This window comes from Saccopteryx bilineata, chromosome X (genome assembly GCF_036850765.1).
Source record: "Saccopteryx bilineata isolate mSacBil1 chromosome X, mSacBil1_pri_phased_curated, whole genome shotgun sequence".
Lineage (NCBI taxonomy): Eukaryota > Metazoa > Chordata > Mammalia > Chiroptera > Emballonuridae > Saccopteryx > Saccopteryx bilineata.
In genome coordinates, this window is record NC_089502.1 from 63,367,755 (window position 1) to 63,391,201 (window position 23,447).

Genomic DNA, 23,447 nt, shown 5'->3' on the forward strand with positions numbered 1-23,447 from the left:
TTCAGATTTCTGACACAGTACTTAAATAGATGAAGGGCTGTGAAGATGTTTCTACTTGAAGCATTATAACTGCCTTACAAAACATTCTCTATAATAACAATAATTTTCTGGCTGTACAGTAAGAACAGGAAAAGAAATTTTTTTCCAGTAGATGTTGGTGATTTAGATGTTAGTAACCTATCAAAGTATTTTGTGGGCCAAAATCAGAATCCTTGCTCTTATAGATATATCTTTTTTTCTTACCTTTGTCCTCTCTAGTTAACTCTCTGGTGTTCAAATATTTTCAACCTTTTGTGTCTTAATAAATATTCTCTCAGGCATATTAAAATAACCCTTTTTATTTACATAATCACATTCAGAAAACTTTTCCAGTTATATTAAAAAGTATTGATAAATAGATTCATGCTTCATCTAGTATTAGGCTCCTACTTTATTTATAATATATCTTGGGAGACAAATCATATCTAAATGAAATAAGTAGTACTGATTTATGAAATGCTTAGATATGTTAAGAAACTGCAAAAGGTAAGGTAAGAAAAAACTAATTATTTGACCAATTCTGGTTTTATCAAACATTTGTGTTAATAAACCCCATCTAAAGATCTTTCCCAGATTCTCTCTGGTATTCTTTCCATAGGAAAAAATATTTTAATTCTATAAATGGGTGAAATTACAGAGGAAGTTTGGCATTCTTGAACTGCCTCTTCCTGAGAAAAACCAGGATATTCAAGGTGTGCTGGGATAAACTGGCCCTGGAGCAGGAAATGCTATAGCATCATATTACTGGGATGTTTGTGAGAGTTTTAAATTACCCAATTTGTCTTGATAGATATAAGGTACTTATGTGTTTCTCACAAAAACAACTTCTTGTTAATTGAGAATGGCAAACATATTAATGCTTTCCAAACATCTGATCTTGGTTTATTGGTTTTGAGGGAATTTACATTTATGTGGGAAACCTATTCTTAAATTTTTTTCTAGTTGGGAACTTTGAATTATCTGATTATATATTTTAGTAAGAAAAATAAATGTCAGCTGATCAGCTAAGTCATCTCTAAGTCATCTTTTATCCTTTGGGATAAGAAATTTGTGATTTGTACACACAACTAACTCATTCAGGAGTTTATAGAAGTAGCAGTAATTTGGCATTCAGAAATGAGTTTATATATCACGTCTACCACTAAATAGCCAAGAACTACTTGAGAAAAGTGGTCTTACCTGTCTAGACCTCAGGTCTTCATAGATGAAATGACATCATAATATTTTGATTATCTTTAAATAGTGTTAAAAAGTAAGATAAAAAGCAACTACATAGCTCCTTAGAGCCCAGCCATTAACCTATTCTTGCTTGGGGGCATGGGCTTCCTAATTCAGATAGAAAATGAAGCTTCTTAATATCAAACCACCAAACAAGTCAAAGGAATCAGCCTGGTCTTTGCTTCTCTTTAACCTATTCCTTGTACTCTTATCCTAACACCTTCATCTCATTTCTATTTATAGCACTCTTTATGATTGTATGATATATTCATCCTAGCAGAACACAGGGGCCTTATTAGGAAATGAGGTTGCCCACATACACAGAGAATTGCTACTTCCTGTGTTTTATTTCTATGTGATAGCAGATATTGTTATTATTTCAAAGGAGAGCCACATCACAGAGGAAGCAGAAAGTTTAGGGTCTTCCATGGTAGAAATGAAAGCCACAAGATCAACTTCTAACTTTGTAGAAAACAGATAAAGAGAATTAGATAGGAACTTATTACAAGATGGGATGAGACTGGGACCTGAACTTTCATATAACTCTCATGCTCCAAGTTGATTGCTTTATTCATTCATGCCTTTGTTATACAATTAATACAAAAAGACATCCTGCGATTAGGGGTTCCAACTAGAAAAATTATGTTCCAACCCTTTTGCCTAAAGACAAATAAGTGTCTAGATTTGTTCTCTGGTAGTTCATTGTTTGGTAAATACACTGGAAAATCATTAGGAAATGCTAAAGAATGTTCTTCAGCTGTCAGTTATTTCTGAGATGTCAAAAAATAATTTATAAAATACATTATGAATACTTAGGGACACTTAAAAAATCTAGTTTTGGAGAAGACAAGATGGCGATGGAGTAGTCAGACGTACCAACTTCCACCTCCCAGAACCAAAGTGTATTACAAAGTAATTTTAAGAACCATCATCTGGAAAAACCAACTTTGGACTAAACTAAGAAAACTCTTCAACCCAGGAACACTGAAAAAGCCACACTGAAACTGGTAGGAAAAGCAGAAATGCAGACAGGGCTGCCCAGCTCTCTGGAGCAAACAGCAGCTGGGAGAGACTTACATGGTGGGAAGTGAGTTTAGCAGAGAAGGAGGGGTCCTGAGCCCCAGGAACAAAGCCCCAGCCTGCAGCCCCAGAACCTAGAAGAGGCATACAGACAGTACTTAGCTGGAAACAAGACAGGATACTGTTTGTGAGAAAGAGACTGATTTCTCAGACCCAGGATTCTTCTTAAAGGGATGGCGCAGAAAACCTCTCTCACAACCACTCACCCGGGGCTCCGGGGGATGGGGAGAGAGGAGAGGACTGCAGTAGCAGGAAGAGAGTGTAATCTAGGAAGCACAGGGAGAAACATTTTGAGAGACAGCCACCCTAACCTCTGGAACAAGTCACTCACCAAATCTGAAGTGAATATTTCCCCTGAAAACATCAATACCAGCAAAGGAAAGCAGGACACCAGCCAAACAAGTTCTCTCGTGGCACTCAGAGCAGAGTCACTTAGAAGGAGGGAGCTTTCAGGACTACAATAGTGAGTGTTAGGGTCTGAGCTTCAGTGCCCCCACCCACACAGCTGACGGCTCACCTGAGTGTGGGCAGTGGCAGGAAGCAGAAGCGCAGTTCTGTCAGCAAGGGCGGAAGCTGGCTGGCCACCACTGAGGCCCAGGTGTGAGCTCAGTCTTGCCCGGATGGGGAGGAGGGGAAGTGCAAACGTGGTAAAGCCCAGCTGTGGACCGCCTACAATCCAGCCGGGGGAGGAAGGGCAGGAGCCCTGGAAGGGGTGGAGACTCACCCTTGAGCAAGGTTGCAGGAGCTCAGCCTTGCCCCGCCTGTGGAACCCAGGCTTGTGGACTGACTTAGGAGCCAGCTACTCCCACAGGGGTGGAGCCAAAAGCCCAGAACAGGTGGATTTCTGTTACTGAGTGTGGGCATGCAGTCTTGCCTGGCCTGTGGAACCAAGGTTTGCAGCTGTGCCACAAGCGGGCTTCCCCTGCAGGGGCAGTGAGGGGGAGAGCCCAGAATCAGGCGGAGACTGCATCTGAGTAAAGGTGCTCACCCCTCCCCTCAGGGCCAAGCATAACACCACCCACAGGGGCGGGGCGAAGGCCAAGGCCACCCAGGCTTGTACACACAAGCAAGTGATCACAGCCACTCCCGTGAAGGAGAGGTGGAAACCACAGCAACGGCCCCAGTGGGGAGGCACCAGCAACACCCATATCTGAATGCCCTAGGCAGCAACAGCAGAGGGGGTGGTGGGCCTGCAGATAGACCACACATAGGGAAAACAGAGGCTACACCCAGTGAACTCCAGTGGCCAAAATCTTTTTTCACACAGACAAAATGAGAAAGCAGAGAAATGCAACACAAATGAATCAAGAGAAATCCCCAGAAAAGGACCTGAATGAGTCAGATATAACCAAGTGACCAGATGCAGAGATTAAAATAACGATTGTTAGGATGCTCAAAGACATTAGAACAATAATAGATGGTCATTACGAACACCTAAATAAAGAGATAGCAAATATAAAAAAGGACATTGAAATAATAAAAAAAATCAGTCAGAAATGAAAAATATAATATCAGAAATGAAGAACACAAATGGAAGGAATCAAAAGCAGGATGGATGAAGCTGAGAATAAAATCAGCAAGTTAGAGGACAACATAAATAAAGGCACAGAAGCAGAGCAAAAAAAAAGAAAAGAGACTCAAAAAGTTGAGGAAATCTAAGAGAGCTCTATGACAACATGAAGAGAAATAACATCCGCATCATAAGGGTTCTTGAAGAAGAAGAGAAAGAACAAGGGACAGAGACTTTGTTCAAACATATCATAGCTGAAAACTTTCCTCAATTAAGGCAGGAAAACATCTCACAAGTTCAAGAAGCACAGAAAACTCCATTAAAGAGAAACCCAAAGAAATCTACACCAAGACACATCATAATTAAAATACCAAAGCTAAGTGATAAAGAGAAAATATTAAAAGCTGCTAGAGAAAAAAAGACTATCACCTACAAAGGAACCCCCATAAAGATGACCTCTGACTTCTCAACAGAAACACTTGAGGCCAGAAGGGAATGGCAAGAAATATTCAAAGTAATGCAGAACAAGAGCCTACAACCAAGACTACTTTATGTAGCAAGACTATCATTTAAAATTGAAGGAGAAATAAAAAGCTTTCCAGAAAAAGAAAAACTCAAGAAATTCACTACAAGCAAACAGAGGTTGAAGAAATGCTAAGGGGCCTGTTGTAAACAGATCAAAGAAGAAAAAGAATATAGCAAAAGAAGAATATAGTTTTAAAGAATAAAATGGCAATAAACAACTAGATATCAAAAATAACCTTAAACGTAAATGGATTAAATGATCCAATCAAAAGACATAGGGTAGCTGTATGGATAAGAAAACAGGACCCATACATATGCTGTCTACAAGAGACATACCTTAAAACAAAAGATGCACATAGACTGAAGATAAAAGTATGGAAAAAAATATTTCATGCAAATGGAAATGAAAAAAAGCTGGGGTAGCAATACTTATATCAGACAAAATGGACTTTAAAACAAAGGCTATAGTAAGAGATAAAGAAGGTCACTACATAATGATAAAAGGAGCAATTCAACAGGAAGATATAACCATTATAAATATCTACACACCTAATAGAGGAGCACCTAACTATATAAAGCAGACTTTGATGGATTTAAAGGGCAAGATCAAAAGCAATACTATAATAGAAGGAGATTTCAATGCGCCACTAACATCACTAGATAGATCCTCATGAAAGAAAATTAACAAAGAAGCAGCAGACTTAAAGAACATACAGATCAACTCGATTTAATAGATATCTTCAGAACTTTTAACACTAAAGTAGAAGAATATACATTCTTTTCAAGTACTCATGGTACATTCTCTAGAATAGACCACATGTTAGGGCACAAAAGCAGTCTATACAAATTTAAGAAGATTGAAATCATATCAAGCACTTTCTCTGATCACAATGGCATGAAACTAGAAATCAACCACAACAAAAAAATTGAAAAATACTCAAACACTTGGAAACTAAATAGCATGTTATTAAATAACCAATGGATTAACAGTGAGATCAAAGAAGAAATAAAAAAATTCAACTCAAAATTTATGGGACACAGTGAAAGCAGTCCTGGCAGGGAAGTTCATAGCATTACAGGCATACCTTAAGAAGCTAGAAAAAGCTCAAATAAACAACTTCACCCTGCATCTAAAAGAATTAGAAAAAGAACAGCAAGTAAAGACCAGAGGTAGTAGAAGGAAGGAAATACTAAAAATCAGAGCAGAAATAAATGACATAGAAGCTAAAAAACATTACAGAGGATCAATGAAACTAGGAGCTGGTTCTTTGAAAAGGTAAACAAGATTGATGAACCTTTAACCAGACTCACCAAGAAAAAAAGAGAAAGGATTCAAATAAATAAAATTAGAAATGAGAGTGGAGAAATAACAACTGACACAACAGAAAAACAAAATATTGTAGGAAAAACTATGAAGAACTGTATGCCAAAAAACTAGACAACCTAGATGTAATGGACACATTCCTTGAAACGTATAATCTTGCAAAAATTAATCTGGAAGAATCGGAAAACCTAAACAGACCAATTACAACAAATGAGATTGAAAGAGTTATCCAAAAACGACCAAAAAAGAAAAGTCCTGGGCCTGATGGCTTCATAAGTGAATTCTACCAAATACTCAAAGAAGAACTAACTCCTATCCTTCTCAAGCTATTTCAAAAAATTCAAGAGGAAGGAAGACTTCCAGGATCCTTTTATGAGGAGAGTATAATTCTGATTCCAAAATCAGGCAAAGACAACACAAAGAAAGAAAATTATAGGCCAATATCTCTGATGAATTTAGATGTTAAAATCCTCAACAAAATATTAGCAATCCGGATCCAGAAATATATGAAAAAAATCGTACACCATGATCAAGTGGGATTTATTCTTGGGAAGCAAGGCTGGTACAATATTCACAAATCAATGAATGTGATTCATCACCTAAACAAAAGGAAGGAAAAAAACCACATGATAATTTCAATAGATGCAGAAAAAGCATTTGATAAAATCCAGCACCCATTCATGATCAAAACTTTCATCAAAGTGGGAATACAGGGAACACACCTCAACATGATAAAGTCCATCTATGACAAACCCACAGCTAACACCATAGTCAATGGGCAAAAATTAAAAGCAATCTCCTAAACATCAAGAACAAGGCAGGGGTGCCCCCTTTCACCACTCTTATTTAACATAGTCCTGGAAGTCCTAGCCACAGCAATCAGACAAGAAGAAGAAATAAAAGGCATACAAATTGGAAAAGAAGAAGTAAAACTATCATTATTTGCAGATTATATGATATTGTATATAGAAAACCCTAAAATGTCATTCAAAACACTACTGGACCTGATAAATGAATTCAGCAATGTGGCAGGCTATAAAATTAATACTCAGTAATCAGAGACATTTTTATACACTAAAAATGAATTGTCAGAAAGAGAAATTAAAGAAAGAATCCCCTTCACCATTGCAACCAAAAAAATAAAGTACCTAGGAATAAATTTAACCAGGGAGATTAAAGACTTGTACTTGGAAAATTATAAAACATTGATAAAAGAAATCAGGGAAAATACAAACAAGTGGAAGCATATACCGTGCTCATGGTTTGGAAGAATAAACATCATTAAAATGTCTATATTACCCAAAGCAATTCATAAATTCAATGCAATACCAATTAAAATACCAATGACATACTTCAAAGATATAGAACACATATTCCAAAACTTTATATGGAACCAAAAGGGAACACGAATAGCCTCAGCAATCTTGAAAAGGAGGAATAAAGTGGTAGGTTTTACACTTATGGATATCAAATTATAATACAAGGCCATTGTACTCAAAACAGCCTGGTACTGGCATAAGAACAGGCATATAGATCAATGGAACAGAACTGAGAACCCAGAAATAAACCCACACTTTTATGGACAACTGATATTTGACAAAGGAGGTAAGAGCATACATTGGAATAAAGACAGCCTCTTCAACAAATGGTGTTGGGAAAATTGGACATCTACCTGCAAAATAATGAAGCTAGACCACCAACTTATACCATTCACAAAAATAAACTCAAAGTGATAAAAGACTTAAATGTAAGTTGTAAAACCATAAGCATCTTAGAATAAAACATAGGCAGTAAGCTCTCTGACATCTCTCGGAGCAATATATTTGCTGATGTATCTCCACAGGCAAGTGAAATAAAAGACAGGATAAACAAATGAGAATATATCAAACTAAAAAGCTTTTGCACAGCCAAAGACAATAAGAACAGAATAAAAAGACAAACTACACAATGGGAGAACATATTTGACAAAACGTCTGATAAGGGGTTAATAACCAAAATTTATAAAGAACTTTTAAATCTCAACACCAGGAAGACAAACAATGCAATAAAAAAATGGGCAAAAAAAATAAATATACACTTTTCCAAAGAGGACATACAGATGGCCAATAGGCATATGAAGAAATGCTCAACATCACTAATCGTTAGGGAAGTGCAAATTAAAGCCACAATGAGATATCATCTCACACCAGTCAGAATAGTGCTAATCAACAAACAACACAGAATAAGTGCTGGCAAGAATGTGGAGAAAAGGGAACCCTCCTGCACTGCTGGTGGGACTGCCGACTGGTGCAGCCACTGTGGAAAACAGTATGGAGATTTCTCAAAAAATTAAAAATCAAATTGCCTTTTGACCCAGCTATCCCACTTTTAGGAATATACCCCAAGGACACCATAGCACTGTTTGAAAAGAAGAAATGCACCCCCATGTTTATGGCAGTATTGTTCACAATAGCGAAGATCTGGAAACAGCCCAAGTGTCCGTCAGTGGACGAGTGGATTAAAAAGCTTTGGTACATATATACTTTGGTACATATATACTGTACTCAGCCATAAGAAATGATGACATAGTATCGTTTACAACAACATGGATGGACCTTGATAACATTATACTGAACGAAATAAGTAAATCTGAAAAAATCTAAGAATTATATGATTCCATACATAGGTGGGACATGAAAATGAGACTCAGAGACATGGACAAGGGTGTGGGGGTTACGAGGTGGGGGGAGGAGAAGGAGGGGATTGAGGGAGGAGAGGGGCACAAAGAAAATCAGTTAGCATGTGATGGAAGACAATTGGACTTTGAGTGATGGGAATGCAGCATAATCAGATGTCAAAATAACCTAGAGATGTTTTCTATGAACATATGTACCCTGATTTTTCCATGTTGCCCCACTAAAATTAATAAAAAAAAGAAAAAAAAAACAAAAAAAATCTAGTTTTGCCTTATATTTATTTCATAAATATTTTTAAGCCCCAGCCACAATATAGCTAAATATAAAAAGTAATTGTCCATCTTTTCTACTTGGTCTTAGAGAATAAGTTAAGAAGGAAAGAATATTACTGACTAAATATATTCAGTTACTTGTTCATTTCAGTGAAAAATAAGATGTAGATTTCCTTAATCTCAGTTCATCGGGGAAAGGTAATTGACAGAAATTCTGGGGAGAGCTAAAGATAGTTAGAGGTTAACCTTCAATTGCTTTTCTTTCTTTCTTTTTTTTTTTTTTTTTTTGTATTTTTCTGCAGCTGGAAACGGGGAGGCAGTCAGATAGACTCCCGCATGTGCCCGACCGGGATCCACCCGGCATGCCCACCAGGGAGCAATGCTCTGCTGGGGCATCGCTCTGTTGCAACCAGAGCCATTCTTAGCGCCTGAGGCAGAGGCCATGGAGCAATCCTCAGTGCCTGGGCCATCTTTTGCTCCAGTGGAGACTCAGCTGCGGGAGGGGAAGAGAGAGACAGAGAGGAAGGAGGGGGGTGGAGAAACAGATGGGCACTTCTCCTGTGTGCCCTGGCTGGGAATCGAACCCAGGACTCCTGCATGCCAGGCCAACACTTTACCACTGAGCCAACTGGCCAGAGCCAACCTTCAATTGCTTTTCATTTCAATTGACCCTTTTCTAATTCACTGCCCAAAAGTAGTCAATGGTGTCCTTTTTCACTGGATTTCAAAACAGGTGTTTAACTGTATCTTTAGTTTAAAAGTCTTTACTTTACTTGCTATTAACATATTTCACTTTGTACAATAAAAGTATTCCTGAAGAGGTTATATAAATTAAACTTTTATCTTTCAGTACAGAGCTTTTTAAATTACAATCAAATGAAATTTAGAGCTAAGTTTCAAAGGACCTCAGTGGTGAGTGATCCATTTGTCAAGTGCAGCATCACTTCATGAGTCATTCTATGTCGTCTTTAACCTCATTACGCTCTATTTTGTATTCATCAGAAGTTAATGTCATTCGTGTATTTTCTTTTACGTAAGTTCTTTTAAGACTATGATACCTAAATGAGTAAACCAGTGATACGTTCATTAAAAATTCCCAACAGTTTGAGTACCTTTGTAAATTAATATTTTAAAACATATTTCTCTAGTGCATTATACATGTACACACAAAAAAGTGTGATGGTTTCAAATTATTAAGAAGTAAAGAGGTTTTTTAAATTGGCTAAAAAAGTTTCAGAAGAATTAGGAAACTACTTGGTTGTCATGGTACAATGACATATAGTTGAATATTAGGGAGAGACATTTCCTTCCCATTTCATTCCACTATAACAAATGTGCTGGAAATGAAGTTTGCTGATGTTTGTAGATTAGTGTAATAAGTGAAGAGAGGTTTATATTTCTGATAACACTGAAAAATTCAAATGAGGTCAAGTAACAAAGATTCTATATTGTAACACTTTGCATTTACGGCATTTTCTTCCAAAAATTTCAAAAAAATTAATTATATTCTCTCATTTTTTTCCACTAACATTCCATGGCTGCCATGTTCCATGAAATTTCTGAGGATAAATTAGACCTTTGGAAGATTAAGTGAATTTCCAACTCTTAGCTATTAGTGTGAAGTCAAGTTGTCCTAATGCCCAATGTAGATGTTCCTTTCTGATGATGTCATATAATCTTGTTCTAGAAATATCTCTTGAAATTATGTACTCTACTTTGGTGATCTCATCCCAAAAGATGGTATTAATTATCTCTATATAAATAATCCTCAAAAAATTACCTCTAGCCCTGACATGTCTCCTGAGTGGCAGACTCGTATCCCCAATTTATGCAGGTATGTACATACATAAAAATGGAGTACATCTATGTTTATTGATATAAAAGATGCTCTTCAGTTATTGAATAAAAAGTGAAAACTTCAAAATACTGAGAAAAATATAAGCTTGTTTAAAATAAAAACCAAATATATATGTTTAATGCCTTGATTATATCTACTCATTTATCTCCATCACTTCTAGTTATTATAATAACATATAAAATGTCTGGAGAAATATATACCAAACTGTTACCATTGGTAGGCAGAAAAGTGTAATGAAAATAGACTACTTACATATTTTAATTCCTATATATAGATATATCTATATAGATAGATAGATAGATATGTATATATACACATACACACAGAGCCATACATATATAATACATTTTAAACATACATACCATTGTAATGACTTGAAGTATATCATTTAAAACAGATCACACAGATCAAACCAGTACCATTAATTGCAATGAATCACAAACTAATTAAGACTTTTTGGTATAGGCATAAGAGTAGACATGTATATAGAACAATAGAATAGAAGTATTTCTATATAGATATAGTAAACTGATTTTTTTTTTTTTGTATTTTTCTGAAGCTGGAAACGGGGAGAGACAGTCAGACTCCCGCATGCGCCCGACCAGGATCCACCCAGCATGCCCACCAGGGGCGAAGCTCTGCCCACCAGGGGGTGATGCTCTGCCCCTCCGGGGCATCGCTGTGCCGCGACCAGAGCCACTCTAGCGCCTGGGGCAGAGGCCAAGGAGCCATCCCCAGCGCCCGGGCCATCTTTTGCTCCAATGGAGCCTTGGCTGCGGGAGGGGAAGAGAGAGATAGAGAGGAAGGAGGGGGGGTGTGGAGAAGCAAATGGGTGCTTCTCCTATGTGCCCTGGCTGGGAATCGAACCCAGGTCCCCCACACGCCAAGCCAACGCTCTACCGCTGAGCCAACCGGCCAGGGCTGACAACTGATTTTTGACAAAGATATGGTGGTAATTCATGAGGACAGGATAGTCTTTTCAATAAATAATGATCAAACAACTGGATATCCACATATAAAAGAATGAAGTTGGACCTCTACTTTATATGATCATTAACCCAAAATGGATCAAAGACTTAAATGTATGAGCTAAAACTATAAAATGCTTACAAGATAACATTGGGACAGTCTTTGTGACTTTAGATTTGGTAATGTGTCTTTAGATTTGGTATCAAGTATACAAACAGCAGAAGGAGAAATCAATAAATTAGACTTTATCAAAATAAAAATAATTGTGCCTCTATGGACACTGTCAGAAAGTGAAAAAACCATTCACAACATGGGAGAAATATTTGTAAATCATATACATTATAAAGAACTTATATCTATAATATATAATCTTACATTTCAGTAATAAAAAAAGAAAACAGAATTAAAAAACAGGGGCAAAGATTTTTGAGGAGACATTCCTCTGAAGATTATAAACAAATGACCAAGAAGCACATGAAAAAAAATTTTAAATCATTAGTCATCAAGGATTTGCAAATCAGAACCATAATGAAATACCAGTTTTCACCCATTAAGATGGTTACAATAATAGAAAATGTTTGTGAGGAGATGAGTAAATTGGAATGATTATTGTTGTTGGAGATGGGTATAGCCACTGTGGCAAACAGTTTGGAATTTCTACCAAAGTGTTAAATATAGTTAGTATTTGACCTAACCATGTTATTCCTAGGTATATACCAAAGAGAAATAAAAACATATATCCATACAAATACTTGATATGAATGTTCACACTAGCATTATAAATAATAGATCAATGGTGGAAATAACAAAATAACCTATATGTCCATTATTTAGTGAATAGTAAATGAAAGGAATGGAATGCTGATTTGTGCTGTAACATGAATGAATCTTTGGAGAAATGATAGTCACAAAAGTCTACATATTTTATGATTGTCATTTATGTAAAATGTTCAGTATAAATAAATCTACAGAGATAGAAAATATATAGTGGTTGCTTAAAGCTGAGATGTGTGTGTGGGAGAATTTTGGGGTGATAGCTAAAGGGATTAAGATTTCTTCTGGAGGTAATAAAAATGTTCTAACATTCATTGTGGTAATGATTGCATAATTCTTTTAAATACTGAAAAACATTGAAGTTTACACTTTAAATGAGTTTATGTGGTATATAAGTTATATCTCAGTAAAACTATTACAAAACAAATAAACAAATCTATAATTATATAATTCAGTGAAAACTTTATATTTATACAATGACTATTGCTGCTGGTCCAAGGATCACATATTGAGAAACATTGAATTAAAAGATTTTCAATTAACCTTTATTTTCTACCAAATTCCCAGTGCACTAGAAATCTCCTTTCTTTGACAATGCTAGTTGAGATTTTCTTACAAACTGCAGTATGATAAAATGCATTGCTATAGGATTTTCCTTCTTTGATTTTACTGTAGTTTAGAGTCTTACAGTCATTTAATGGCATAGTTTAGAAACTTTTTTCTCTGTTCTTATTCTGCAGGATGAGGAAGAGGATCTCAGGACTGAACTCAACCTTTTGAAGAAGTACTCTTTCCACAAAAACATTGTGTCCTTTTATGGTGCATTTTTCAAGATGAGCCCCCCTGGACAGAGGCATCAACTTTGGGTATGTATTAATTGACTTGATCATATTCTATAAGACTAGATCACACTGAGGACATACACTTTCATAAGTTTAGATATCACACAACCAAAAAAATTTAAGTTCTACTCCAGTCATAATTCAGGTTTGATTTCTGCCCAAACTTCTTTCTAAGGGCATGTAGTCATTCTGTTTTCAATAAACTGTGTATTCTTCCTTCTCAGCATATCCAAAACTACCTCTCCTTTAAGACTTACCTCAAATCTCACCTCTTGGTCAAATATACTTATTGTGGTACCTGTATTCCATCCTTCCCCCAAATATTTAGATTTTTTTCCAACTCTTTTACTCTTAATTTTCATTGAATTTATTAGGGTAGCATTCAGTTAATAATATATAGATTCCAAGGCCCTGGCCGGTTGGCTCAGTGGTAGAGTGGTGGCCTGGCATGCAGGAGTCCCGGGTTAGATTCCCGGTCAGGGCACACAGGAGAAGTGCCCATCTGCTTCTCCACCCCTCCCCCTCTCCTTCCTCTCTGTCTCTCTCTTCCCCTCCCACAGCCGAAGCTCCATTGGAGCAAAGATGGGCCGGGCGCTGAGGATGGCTCTATGGTCTCTGCCTCAGGCACTAAAATGGCTCTGGATGCAACAGAGCTACGCCCCAGAGGGGCAAAGCATCACCCTCTGGTGGGCATACCGGGTGGATCCCGGTCAGGTGCATGCAGGAGTCTGTCTGACTGCCTCCTTGTTTCCAGCTTCGGAAAAATGCAAACAAACAAACAAACAACAAACAAACAAACAAACAAAAAACAAAACAAAAAACCCCCAATAATATATAGGTTCCAGGTGTAAAATTTTTTAATACATTATCTGTATATTATATTATGTGTTCACCACTTCAATTCAAGTCTCCTTCCATCACCATTTGTCCCCCTTACTGTCATGTACCTCCCCCTACCCCCTTTACCTCTAGTAATCACCATACTCTTTATTTGTCTATGGGTTTTTTTTTATTTGCTTAATCCCTTCACTGTTTTCATCCAGCCCTCCAACTCCCCTCTGCTCTGAAAGTTGTCTGTTTATTGTATCTATGAGTCTGTTTCTATTTTTTGTTAGTTTATTTTGTTCATTAGATTCTACATATAAGTGAAATCATATAGTACTAGTCTTTTTCTGACTGGCTTATTTCACTTAGCATAATACTGTCCAGGTATGTCAATGTTGTCACAAAAGGTAAGAGTTACATTTTTGTTTATATGAGAAGTATTTCATGTCTAAATGTACCACAGCTTTTCTTTTATCTACTCTTCTACTGACAAGTGGGCAATGGGTCAGAACAAATATTTCTCCAAGGAGGACATACAGATTGCCAATAGACATCTGAAAAGATGTTCAGTGTCACTAATGATCAGAGAAATACAAATTAAAACCACAATAAGATATTACCTCACACCTGTCAGAAAGCCAGATTTATTGGCTTTCATCAATAAATCAACAAACAAATGTTGGTGAGGTTGTAGAGAAAAGGGGACCCTTTTGTAGTGCTGGTAGGAATATAGAATGATGCAACCACTGTGGAAAGCAGTGTGAAGTTACCTCAAAAAATTAAAAATGGAACTGCCTTATGACACAGAAATTCCCCTTCTGAGAATATATCCACAGGAAATCAAAATACTATTTTGATTATATATATATCCCTATGTTCACTGCAGCATTATTTACAATAGATAAGATTTAGAAGCAACCCAAGAGTCCACCAATAGATGAGTGGATAAAAAGGTTGTGGCACATTTTCCAACTCTTTCTAATTTCATTATCTTTTGGATTCTTTCATCAGAAAATTAATCCAGTCTTTGCAGTGTCTTAATCTCTAAACATTACATATAAATACAACCCATATGGACTAAAAGTCTGAAGATATTTTCAAAGAATTACCTTCTAATTCTTGATACTTTGTTGGCTTTCCTGAAGATGGTGATGGAGTTATGTGCAGCAGGCTCTGTCACTGATGTAGTGAGAATGACCAGAAATCAGAGTTTGAAAGAAGATTGGATTGCTTATATCTGCCGAGAAATACTTCAGGTGAGTCTTTATATACTCATTGTCTTCTGACCTTGAAATCCCTGGGAGTAATATATACAATGTACTTTATAACTGTTCACATAGAATGGCTTAAGAATTCTAAACATAATTTCCTGTTCAGGATACCAAAAAAGATCAAAAGCCTTTAAGAAAAAGTAATTTTTCAGATGAGGTCCTAAACTTTAAGTTAGACCACAATATTTGTAACCAGGTCCTTTGAAATAGTGCCCTTTAATGGTTATGTCAAATTCAAACTATTGTGTTCAATAGATTATGGTCATAGTCATAACCACTTGTAATATTTACTATGTTATTATGATTTTAGAGTTATTTTTTGAAGCATAACAGTGTCATAGATTAATGTAGAGGTGAGGGAGAAGGCAGTGTTTTTATAAAATGATCCCATACCATCTTCAAGCATTTTGTAGACAGATACCCCTTTTAATAATGCCCTACTTTTAAAACTTTCTGTATTTCAAACACCAAATTTGATTAGAGTGACAATATTCTTGACCTTCAAGCTAAAATTTTTCTTTGTGGCTTAAATGCTTATGAAAACCCAAGAGAAATATTAACAGAATTTAACAGCACCAATGATAGGAAGTTAAAATGCCCTTCCTTCCACTACTTGAGGTAATAGTGTAAAACATTAAGAATGCAAACTCTAGACTGAGTGTGAGTTCTGGGTCATTATGTTTTAGCTGTGTGTCCTTCAGTCAGTTACTTAATTTTTTCAAATCTCACCTTTCTCATCTGTAATATTGGGGTGATAGCAGCACCTTCCTCAATGGTTTGCTTTGAGGATTTAATAATTTATTGCATGTAAAACACTTAGCACAGTGCTTGGCAAAGAATAAGAACTCAATAAGTAGTGGCTGTTTTTACTGTTACTTCCATTATTAATCCCCAGTTAGTATCTGGAACGATCTTATTGAAGCCAGGTCTTGCATTAGCCAGGTCACGGGTTAGTTTCAGTGGAGCCAGAGTGGTAAGCCAACACAAATTGCAAATGCTTTAAAATGAATGTCTACATTCCTCCAAATTTTTAGCCTACAAGTTTGACTAGGAAATATTTTGGACTAAACAAATGGTTGTGTGAGTAATAGAGAAAAATAATGACTGAGCTATGATTTTAAAATATTCCTGTCTTCACTCTTATGGTTTGTTGGAAATATGGAGGCTAGAAAAAGAAGGTTAATGGCCCAATGTACACACAAATATTACTCTTTGGTGTTTTTTTTTTCTTTTGTGGGTATCCTGACTTATTTTCCTTTCCTTATAGCCAAAAGTAGTATTTCTGGGAAACGGTTTTTGTAATTCCAGCCTAAAGAAAGAATTTTGTCTGAAAAATAAAAATCTGGGCCATTTTTATTACTAGAAATTTTTTCCAAAAATATTAGAGCATTATCAGAAGAAGAAAATATATACAAACTGATGTGGCTCTTAAAAATGCATATGTTATATGCAGGGCTTAGTTCATCTTCATGCACACCGTGTAATTCACCGGGACATCAAGGGTCAGAATGTGCTATTGACTCATAATGCTGAAGTAAAACTAGGTAAGTTTATTCTAACAACATTTTAAGTGAAGCCTAAAATATTTAATGACGGAAAATCCTATAAGATAATTGTGTTTCCTGTCGTGTTTCTAACAATATTATTAACTTGTTTTGGCAGTGTCTTCCCTGCCTGCAAAACCAGTCAAAATTTGAAGGTTTATTTGGAAAGGGAGGTTGAGTAAGACAAAAGTTGCACCTAACTGCTTCTCTGAAATCATATAGATAAAAAAATTTAAATTAGGATTGGACGTTTACATTTTATTCATTGCTTTACTCCCTATTAGACCTAGCTATTATATTTATTTTAACAATTGAATTGAGTATGTACCATTTTCAAGTTTCTATGCCATGGACAGGGATCAAACAAAAAGAAATTTCTTCCACATTACAGAGCTATACTTTCCAAAGAATATCAAAGACTTTTAAATTACTTATGCACAAATTGCTTCTTTGGAATTTCCCTCAAATATTTAAAGAACTGATATCAATTAGAAATTATGACCCACTAATATCCAGATCAAATTCAGAATTAAAAATCAAAATACCAGAAAGTCCCTGGCTTTCTATTCCAGGGCTCAGAATGACAAGATTTACTTGAAAATAACCACAAACATTGTCACAGGGATATAGGGAACAACATATTATACCATCTAAAATTTAAAATAAGTATTATTGATTGGATTTTTAATAATACTATATGAATAATGTCAGTACTGTGTAATGGCAGATAACCTCATTGACATAAAGCATAAATCACAGGTATAAAATTCTGTATTATTTTTAATTATACCAATTCTGGTATGTCTCTAGTATGTTTCCAGCATGACCTTAAGATAGTTTCCAGTTTCCTGCTAAACAAATACAACCACAGTAGAGAGATTGTTCATTTACTGAGAATATTTTTCACTGAATATTTGTAGAAGAATCATGAGGCAATTGTTCTTGAAATAAATGAAAAATAATTTTATGAAAATGTATTATGTCTTTTGTGTCTAACAGCTATGAAGCTGGGAACACAATTTTAAGACACTGTCTTTTAAATACATGAGGGGAATTTGAATCTCACATTCAAATGTGCAAGATAGATAGTCTGTCACAAGGCTGGCTACATACTATGTTTACATGTGACTGCACTCCCATATATTTGGGTCAAGTTACTGGCCATCCTTAACCATTTACAACACAGATTGTAAATAAGTAAAAAGCTACTGAAAATCTGACACAAAGTCCATGCACTAAAGCTCATTTACTTTACTCTGAGAGAGAGACCTTTTAACATTGCATTAGAACTTGTTTGTATTTATTTTACACATAACCCTTGTGCATGTGATTTTAGATTTATCAGATTCTAGTATAATATTTTTTAAAGCAATGTTTTCTAAGGCAAAGACTCCAGAAGGCAAACCCAACCCCAGTCACAGAAAAGAGAATGGAAAATTATTGTATTGCAATTGCGATTGATTAATAATCCTCATATTCTGATCCCTAAATCATTAAAGAAAAGGTTCAATTATGCCACTGTTGGTATCTGATCTCTATTTTTAATTTCAGCTTCTCTCTTTTTCTTGTTAGTCTATTGATCACTGTTTCTTCAGTTTTTTTCTTTTTTCACTTTCTTTCTTAAGTGTCATATATCAATTTATAGCCTTGATAGGTACTTCTTGGCCCTTAAAGTTAGCCCTCAAGTATAGTTAGAATGCTGAGTTCTGCTTTAGCTTATTCTCCAAAAATGATATAGATAATGTGCAGTACCCAATGATAAATTTCACATTTTATGGGCTTTTAATTGTTGATTTTGTTAGATCCTTCAAGACAGCCTTAAATATTTAACTTTTTAATTTTCCTTAATTCTTCAAACTACTTTAGTCAATGTTTTCTCCATCCTCTTGATTCCTGGAAACCATTCTAAATTAGAAAATCTACTTCACTTTTTTATCCATGTCCTATTTTTTCTGGACTAAATAATGCCAGTCTACTTTAGCCTTTTTCTGTCTGTTTCTGGGGATACCACACTAAATATTTTCATATAATGTATCCCACAGATGAATGGAAAAGACAAGTTTTATAGTCTAAGTTAAGATATGAATACTACAGTAAATATTTGCATTTGATTCAGGAGATCTGTAGAAGAACTTAAATTCTAGCAGAAAATTCATTGTTCTATATCAATGTGATAGGAATTTCTAATGTTGTGAGGTTTTCTAATAAACTACTAGTAGGTTTTAGATTTCTTAGATATTGCTTACAGTGCTGGTCTTCCTCCAGCTTGGTGTCAGGTCCAACCACTACATATGTTATCACTTCAGAGGTTTAGGGTGTACTGATGGAACTTTATTTTTAATATTCATGGTAAATGTTCAGCCAAACCTACTGTAGATTTATCATAGCACTGCTGAACCTCCTTCCAACATAAATAGCAAAGATTGCCTATTTCCCAGTATTTCTGGAGTAGACTTCATAGTAAAGTTTGCTGTGCTGGAATAAAAATTTGTTATCCATTGTGGTTTTTGTATTGTCTTTCTAAGTTAAAGCAATACCTTATTGAGCTTTTTGTTACTTATTAATTACTTTGACATATGCTGAATTTTGCAGTGGATTTTGGAGTGAGCGCCCAGGTTAGCAGAACTAATGGAAGGAGAAATAGCTTCATTGGGACACCATACTGGATGGCACCTGAGGTGATTGACTGTGATGAAGATCCAAGACGCTCCTATGATTACAGAGTAAGTGTGAGGATTCAAATAGTTGAAATCAAAATTTGGAAAAGACTATAAACTAATGTTTATTTTTAAATGATTAAACCAAAGAATAAAAGGCAGATAGCTCCTCTTTTCACATTAAACTCTAATAGGTAATACTAGCCATTATTCCCATATTTGGTTTGATTATACCCAGAAAAATAATAGTTTCTAAGAATGTAGACAAATTAAACCTTTGGGAGTTATCAATATTTAAGGAAGAATGTCTAGTTCGTGTTGTTTGCAACTTCTTGGTAAAAAATTATATTATGTGGTTTTATATGGAAATTTAACTTTCAGAGACAGAGGACTTTGTAAATTTGTAAATGAAAAATTTAAAGTCAATTATTAATCCCCACAGTAACTTGGCTCCAAAAAGAAAAAAAATAGTAATTTGGTAGGGTAATTGTGAAAATTCTTAGCATGATTCACCTCAAACCACAGAGTAGACAAATTAAGTAACAATTTATGTTATTTATTATAATTTCCATTGAAGCTGCAATTTGGATAATGTACATACATGTACACATTTCAAAAAGCTAACGTTGAAATAAAAGTCTCCATTTGCTATAGACTGGAAAACCACACTCACTCTCCACATCGTAACTCATCCAAACAATTTGCTGTGGTTTCATTGTGTGGAACCTAGGATTCTATACTTGAAGTTGATTAATTCAAGTTCCATCCCCTTTCCCTTTCCCTTAAGTGCCCTCTGCTTGATCTGCAAACAGATTTATTGAAATCTTATCATATAATTCAGTGCTAATAATACCTATGGAGACTATGGAGACATATTCTTCTTAAGTGGCTTACTGAAAAGATAATGCTTTATTATACAACTTTTTGCAGTCTTCCAAGGATTTCACAATATTAATGATTTCTTTTTAATTTTTAGCTCCATATAACTAAAAGAAAGCTTGAAATTAAACCATCCCAGCAACCCTTTACAGCTAAGAGATATGTAAACTGGTGTTCTAAGAATTCAATTAAGTTGATTAGGAGTCTTAAGAGTCATTCAGCCAGTGTACTCCTAGCCATTTCCACATTCTAAAAGAAACAAAGTATAGTTAATAGTAGTGAAGATAATTTCCTAGCACATTCTTGAATGTAATTTCTTAGAATTATAATAATTCTATCATCAACTTACCACGTTAAAGAAACTTTTTTAAAATAGATTTTTCTGAAGCTGGAAACAGGGAGAGACAGTCAGACAGACTCCTGCATGCGCCCGACCGGGATCCACCCGGCACGCCCACCAGGAGCAATGCTCTGCCCACCAGGGGGCGATGCTCTGCCCAACCAGAGCCACTCTAGCGCCTGGGGCAGAGGTCAAGGAGCCATCCCCAGCACTCGGGCCATCTTTGCTCCAATGGAGCCTTGGCTGCGGGAGGGGAAGAGAGAGACAGAGAGGAAGGAGTGGGGGTGGGGGGTGGAGAAGCAAATGGGCGCTTCTCCTATGTGCCCTGGCTGGAAATTGAACCCGGGTCCCCTGCACGCCAGGCCGATGCTCTACCGCTGAGCCAACCAGCCAGGGCCAAAGAAACTTCTTAAAGTGTGTATATATATAATTGTGTATGTGTGTGTATGTGTGTGTGTGTATATATATATATATATATATCCTATAAGTGGATACAATTATTATCTCAATTTTACATAAGGTGTAATTAAGGTACACAGAGTTAAATTGTATATTTAAGATTGCACTTTTAGTGAGTAGATATATATAATAAGTTTTCTTTACAGAAGATTTCTTTTGGTATTTCAGTTAAAGCTATTACAGCAATATAAATAAGATGATTTTCCTTACATTTAACCCCATCACATATCAACTTGCTGTATAGAACAGTACTAGCTAGTCACAAACTCAGAAAATGTCTTCCTATAAGATTAGTCTATAATGAAACTTCATTATAGAAAATCCATAAAATGACTTTGGCAATGACATGCCCCCCCAACCAAAGATTATTTTGAGATTCTAAATGCTATAAATGTCTCATTTTTAAGTGACTATTTTGGGTCATCTTTTCCTTTACAGAGTGATGTGTGGTCCGTGGGAATCACTGCTATTGAAATGGCTGAAGGGGCTCCTCGTGAGTAAAAATATATGATATTTATTAAAAGTTAAGGAAATAAAAGAAACAAATGAAAAAGAAATTAAAAAAAAGTTAAGGAAATAAGTTGTATAAATCTGCCACTTGTACTAGTCACACAGATGCCACACTATGCCAAACTCTAAATGGTGGCCTTGTCAGTGATTACCAAATGCTCTAGTCAGAGCAGCAAGATATGTCTATACAAAGAGATTTTGCTTTTCTCTCTTATGTATCTTATTTTAGGCTGATTGAGTAATGTTTCAATTTAGCTTCCATAGTATTTGATCCTAACAGTCCTGACCAACCAGAATTTAAAGGCATTTCAATAAATATTGATCAAATGGAATACTTAAGGTCCAGAATATTTACAGTCACACACTGTTATTACTACAGAAAGTGACACTTGAGAAAATCCTCCAATGGCTGGTTGAAATTGAGCCAATGTCGGAAAGTACCCCCCCTTCCTCCTGAGAGTCAGTCAAGTTTACCTTTGGTGCCTTTTGTGCTTATTTCAGCCACTCCAGTACCCTTAATAGCTCAAAGGGCTCCATTTCCTCTTGTTTTTCCTTCCTCCCCATCATTTAAATGACCTATTAGCATCCTGTTTCAGGACACTGCTTGCTGGTCAGAAAGTGAAACGGTACATGAATTTGGGTGTAAATGATTAACAGCCATCAAATGTATGACCCCATAAACAGAGACTATTTGCTGTTTTAATTACCTAAACCCAAAAATATAAATTATAAGCACCTTCCTGATATTGTTGAATAAGAAGTGAGAGAAATGCCTGGAGTGTGTGTTGGAGGAAGGTTGGGAGGGGACGGGATTGCTTTGCTTTCACTTCGCCAAGGAGATCCTATGGGTTCCTATGTTCCTGCATACTCCTTCTGCACAGTGTCCACAAGTCAAGCTTTATTAGCTTGGACTACCTTTTTACTGTGTTTCAAGGGCAGTGGAGTAAGTTCAATGAGGTAAAATAGTCATAACATAATTTTTAATAACTGCTGGTGTCCATCAGAATATCATAGCAGGGATTTGGATTAGAGCTGGGGTAGACTTGGAGATCAGGTTGCTGTTTCTTTTCCTCTAGTATCCAAAAGAAAAAAAAAACTACAAGTGTTTTTATGTTGGTGAGTAAAAATATAAGTGTTGGAGAAAATTATATATGCTACATATGAAAAGTTGAAGTGAGACTGAGAAGATTCATACTACTGTTCATCACTCGATTATTTTTTGTGAAAAAATATATTTAGATGATGTTAGATTGAGAAGTACCTTCCTCATTCTCCTCCTCATTTTTCTCTCTTCTCCACTTACCCCTCTTTTACTCTCTTTAAGTACACAATATGGTATTTCATATGAGTACTGATACATGTACTATTTGGTCAGAATTCATCACTGTATCAAGTAGTATTTATATATTTTTCTATTGTTTGTGAGTGTTCCTCACCATGTCTTTTCTAAAATCTGGCTCTCTGCATTTTATAGGTCCGTACTTCTTAGTTCACCTTTTTTGATTAATTTTTTAATGCTAAAGTATGATATAGTATACAGAGATGTGTTGTAGGATTGGGCACCTGAAATTTGTATAATTATGTTAACCAGTGTCGCCCCAGTAAAATTTAATTAAAAGATAAAGTATGAAATTAGAGAAGAAAAGGGGGTAATGAGAAAACTCACAAAAGGAGTGTAGAGAAGATTTGCACAGAGTACATAAATGGCAAACTTCTTGCAAAGGATAAGTGAGGACCAAGAGATTCTTAACAATCAATGAGAAAAAATAAGATTAATATTCCTGGATAAGTAATTGGAATGGTGAGACTTCTGGTCATGAGTAACCTGAAATAGCCACACTGATAAAAAAAATGGTTTTCACCAGCCTCCAGCCTC

The 23,447-nt window shown here is 35.8% G+C and overlaps 1 protein-coding gene across 3 annotated transcripts in view; it reads left to right on the forward strand.

Moving 5' to 3' along the window:
* Nucleotides 1–23,447, forward strand: part of NRK (Nik related kinase) — a 180,625-nt gene that overhangs the window by 98,338 nt on the left and 58,840 nt on the right. For all 3 annotated transcript variants that reach the window (XM_066249843.1, XM_066249844.1, XM_066249845.1), the window contains exons 5-9: nt 12,985–13,110; nt 15,057–15,167; nt 16,636–16,726; nt 19,319–19,449; nt 21,500–21,554. In XM_066249843.1, the coding sequence (XP_066105940.1) occupies nt 12,985–13,110; nt 15,057–15,167; nt 16,636–16,726; nt 19,319–19,449; nt 21,500–21,554 (514 nt within the window). The remainder of the gene's footprint in view (nt 1–12,984; nt 13,111–15,056; nt 15,168–16,635; nt 16,727–19,318; nt 19,450–21,499; nt 21,555–23,447) is intronic.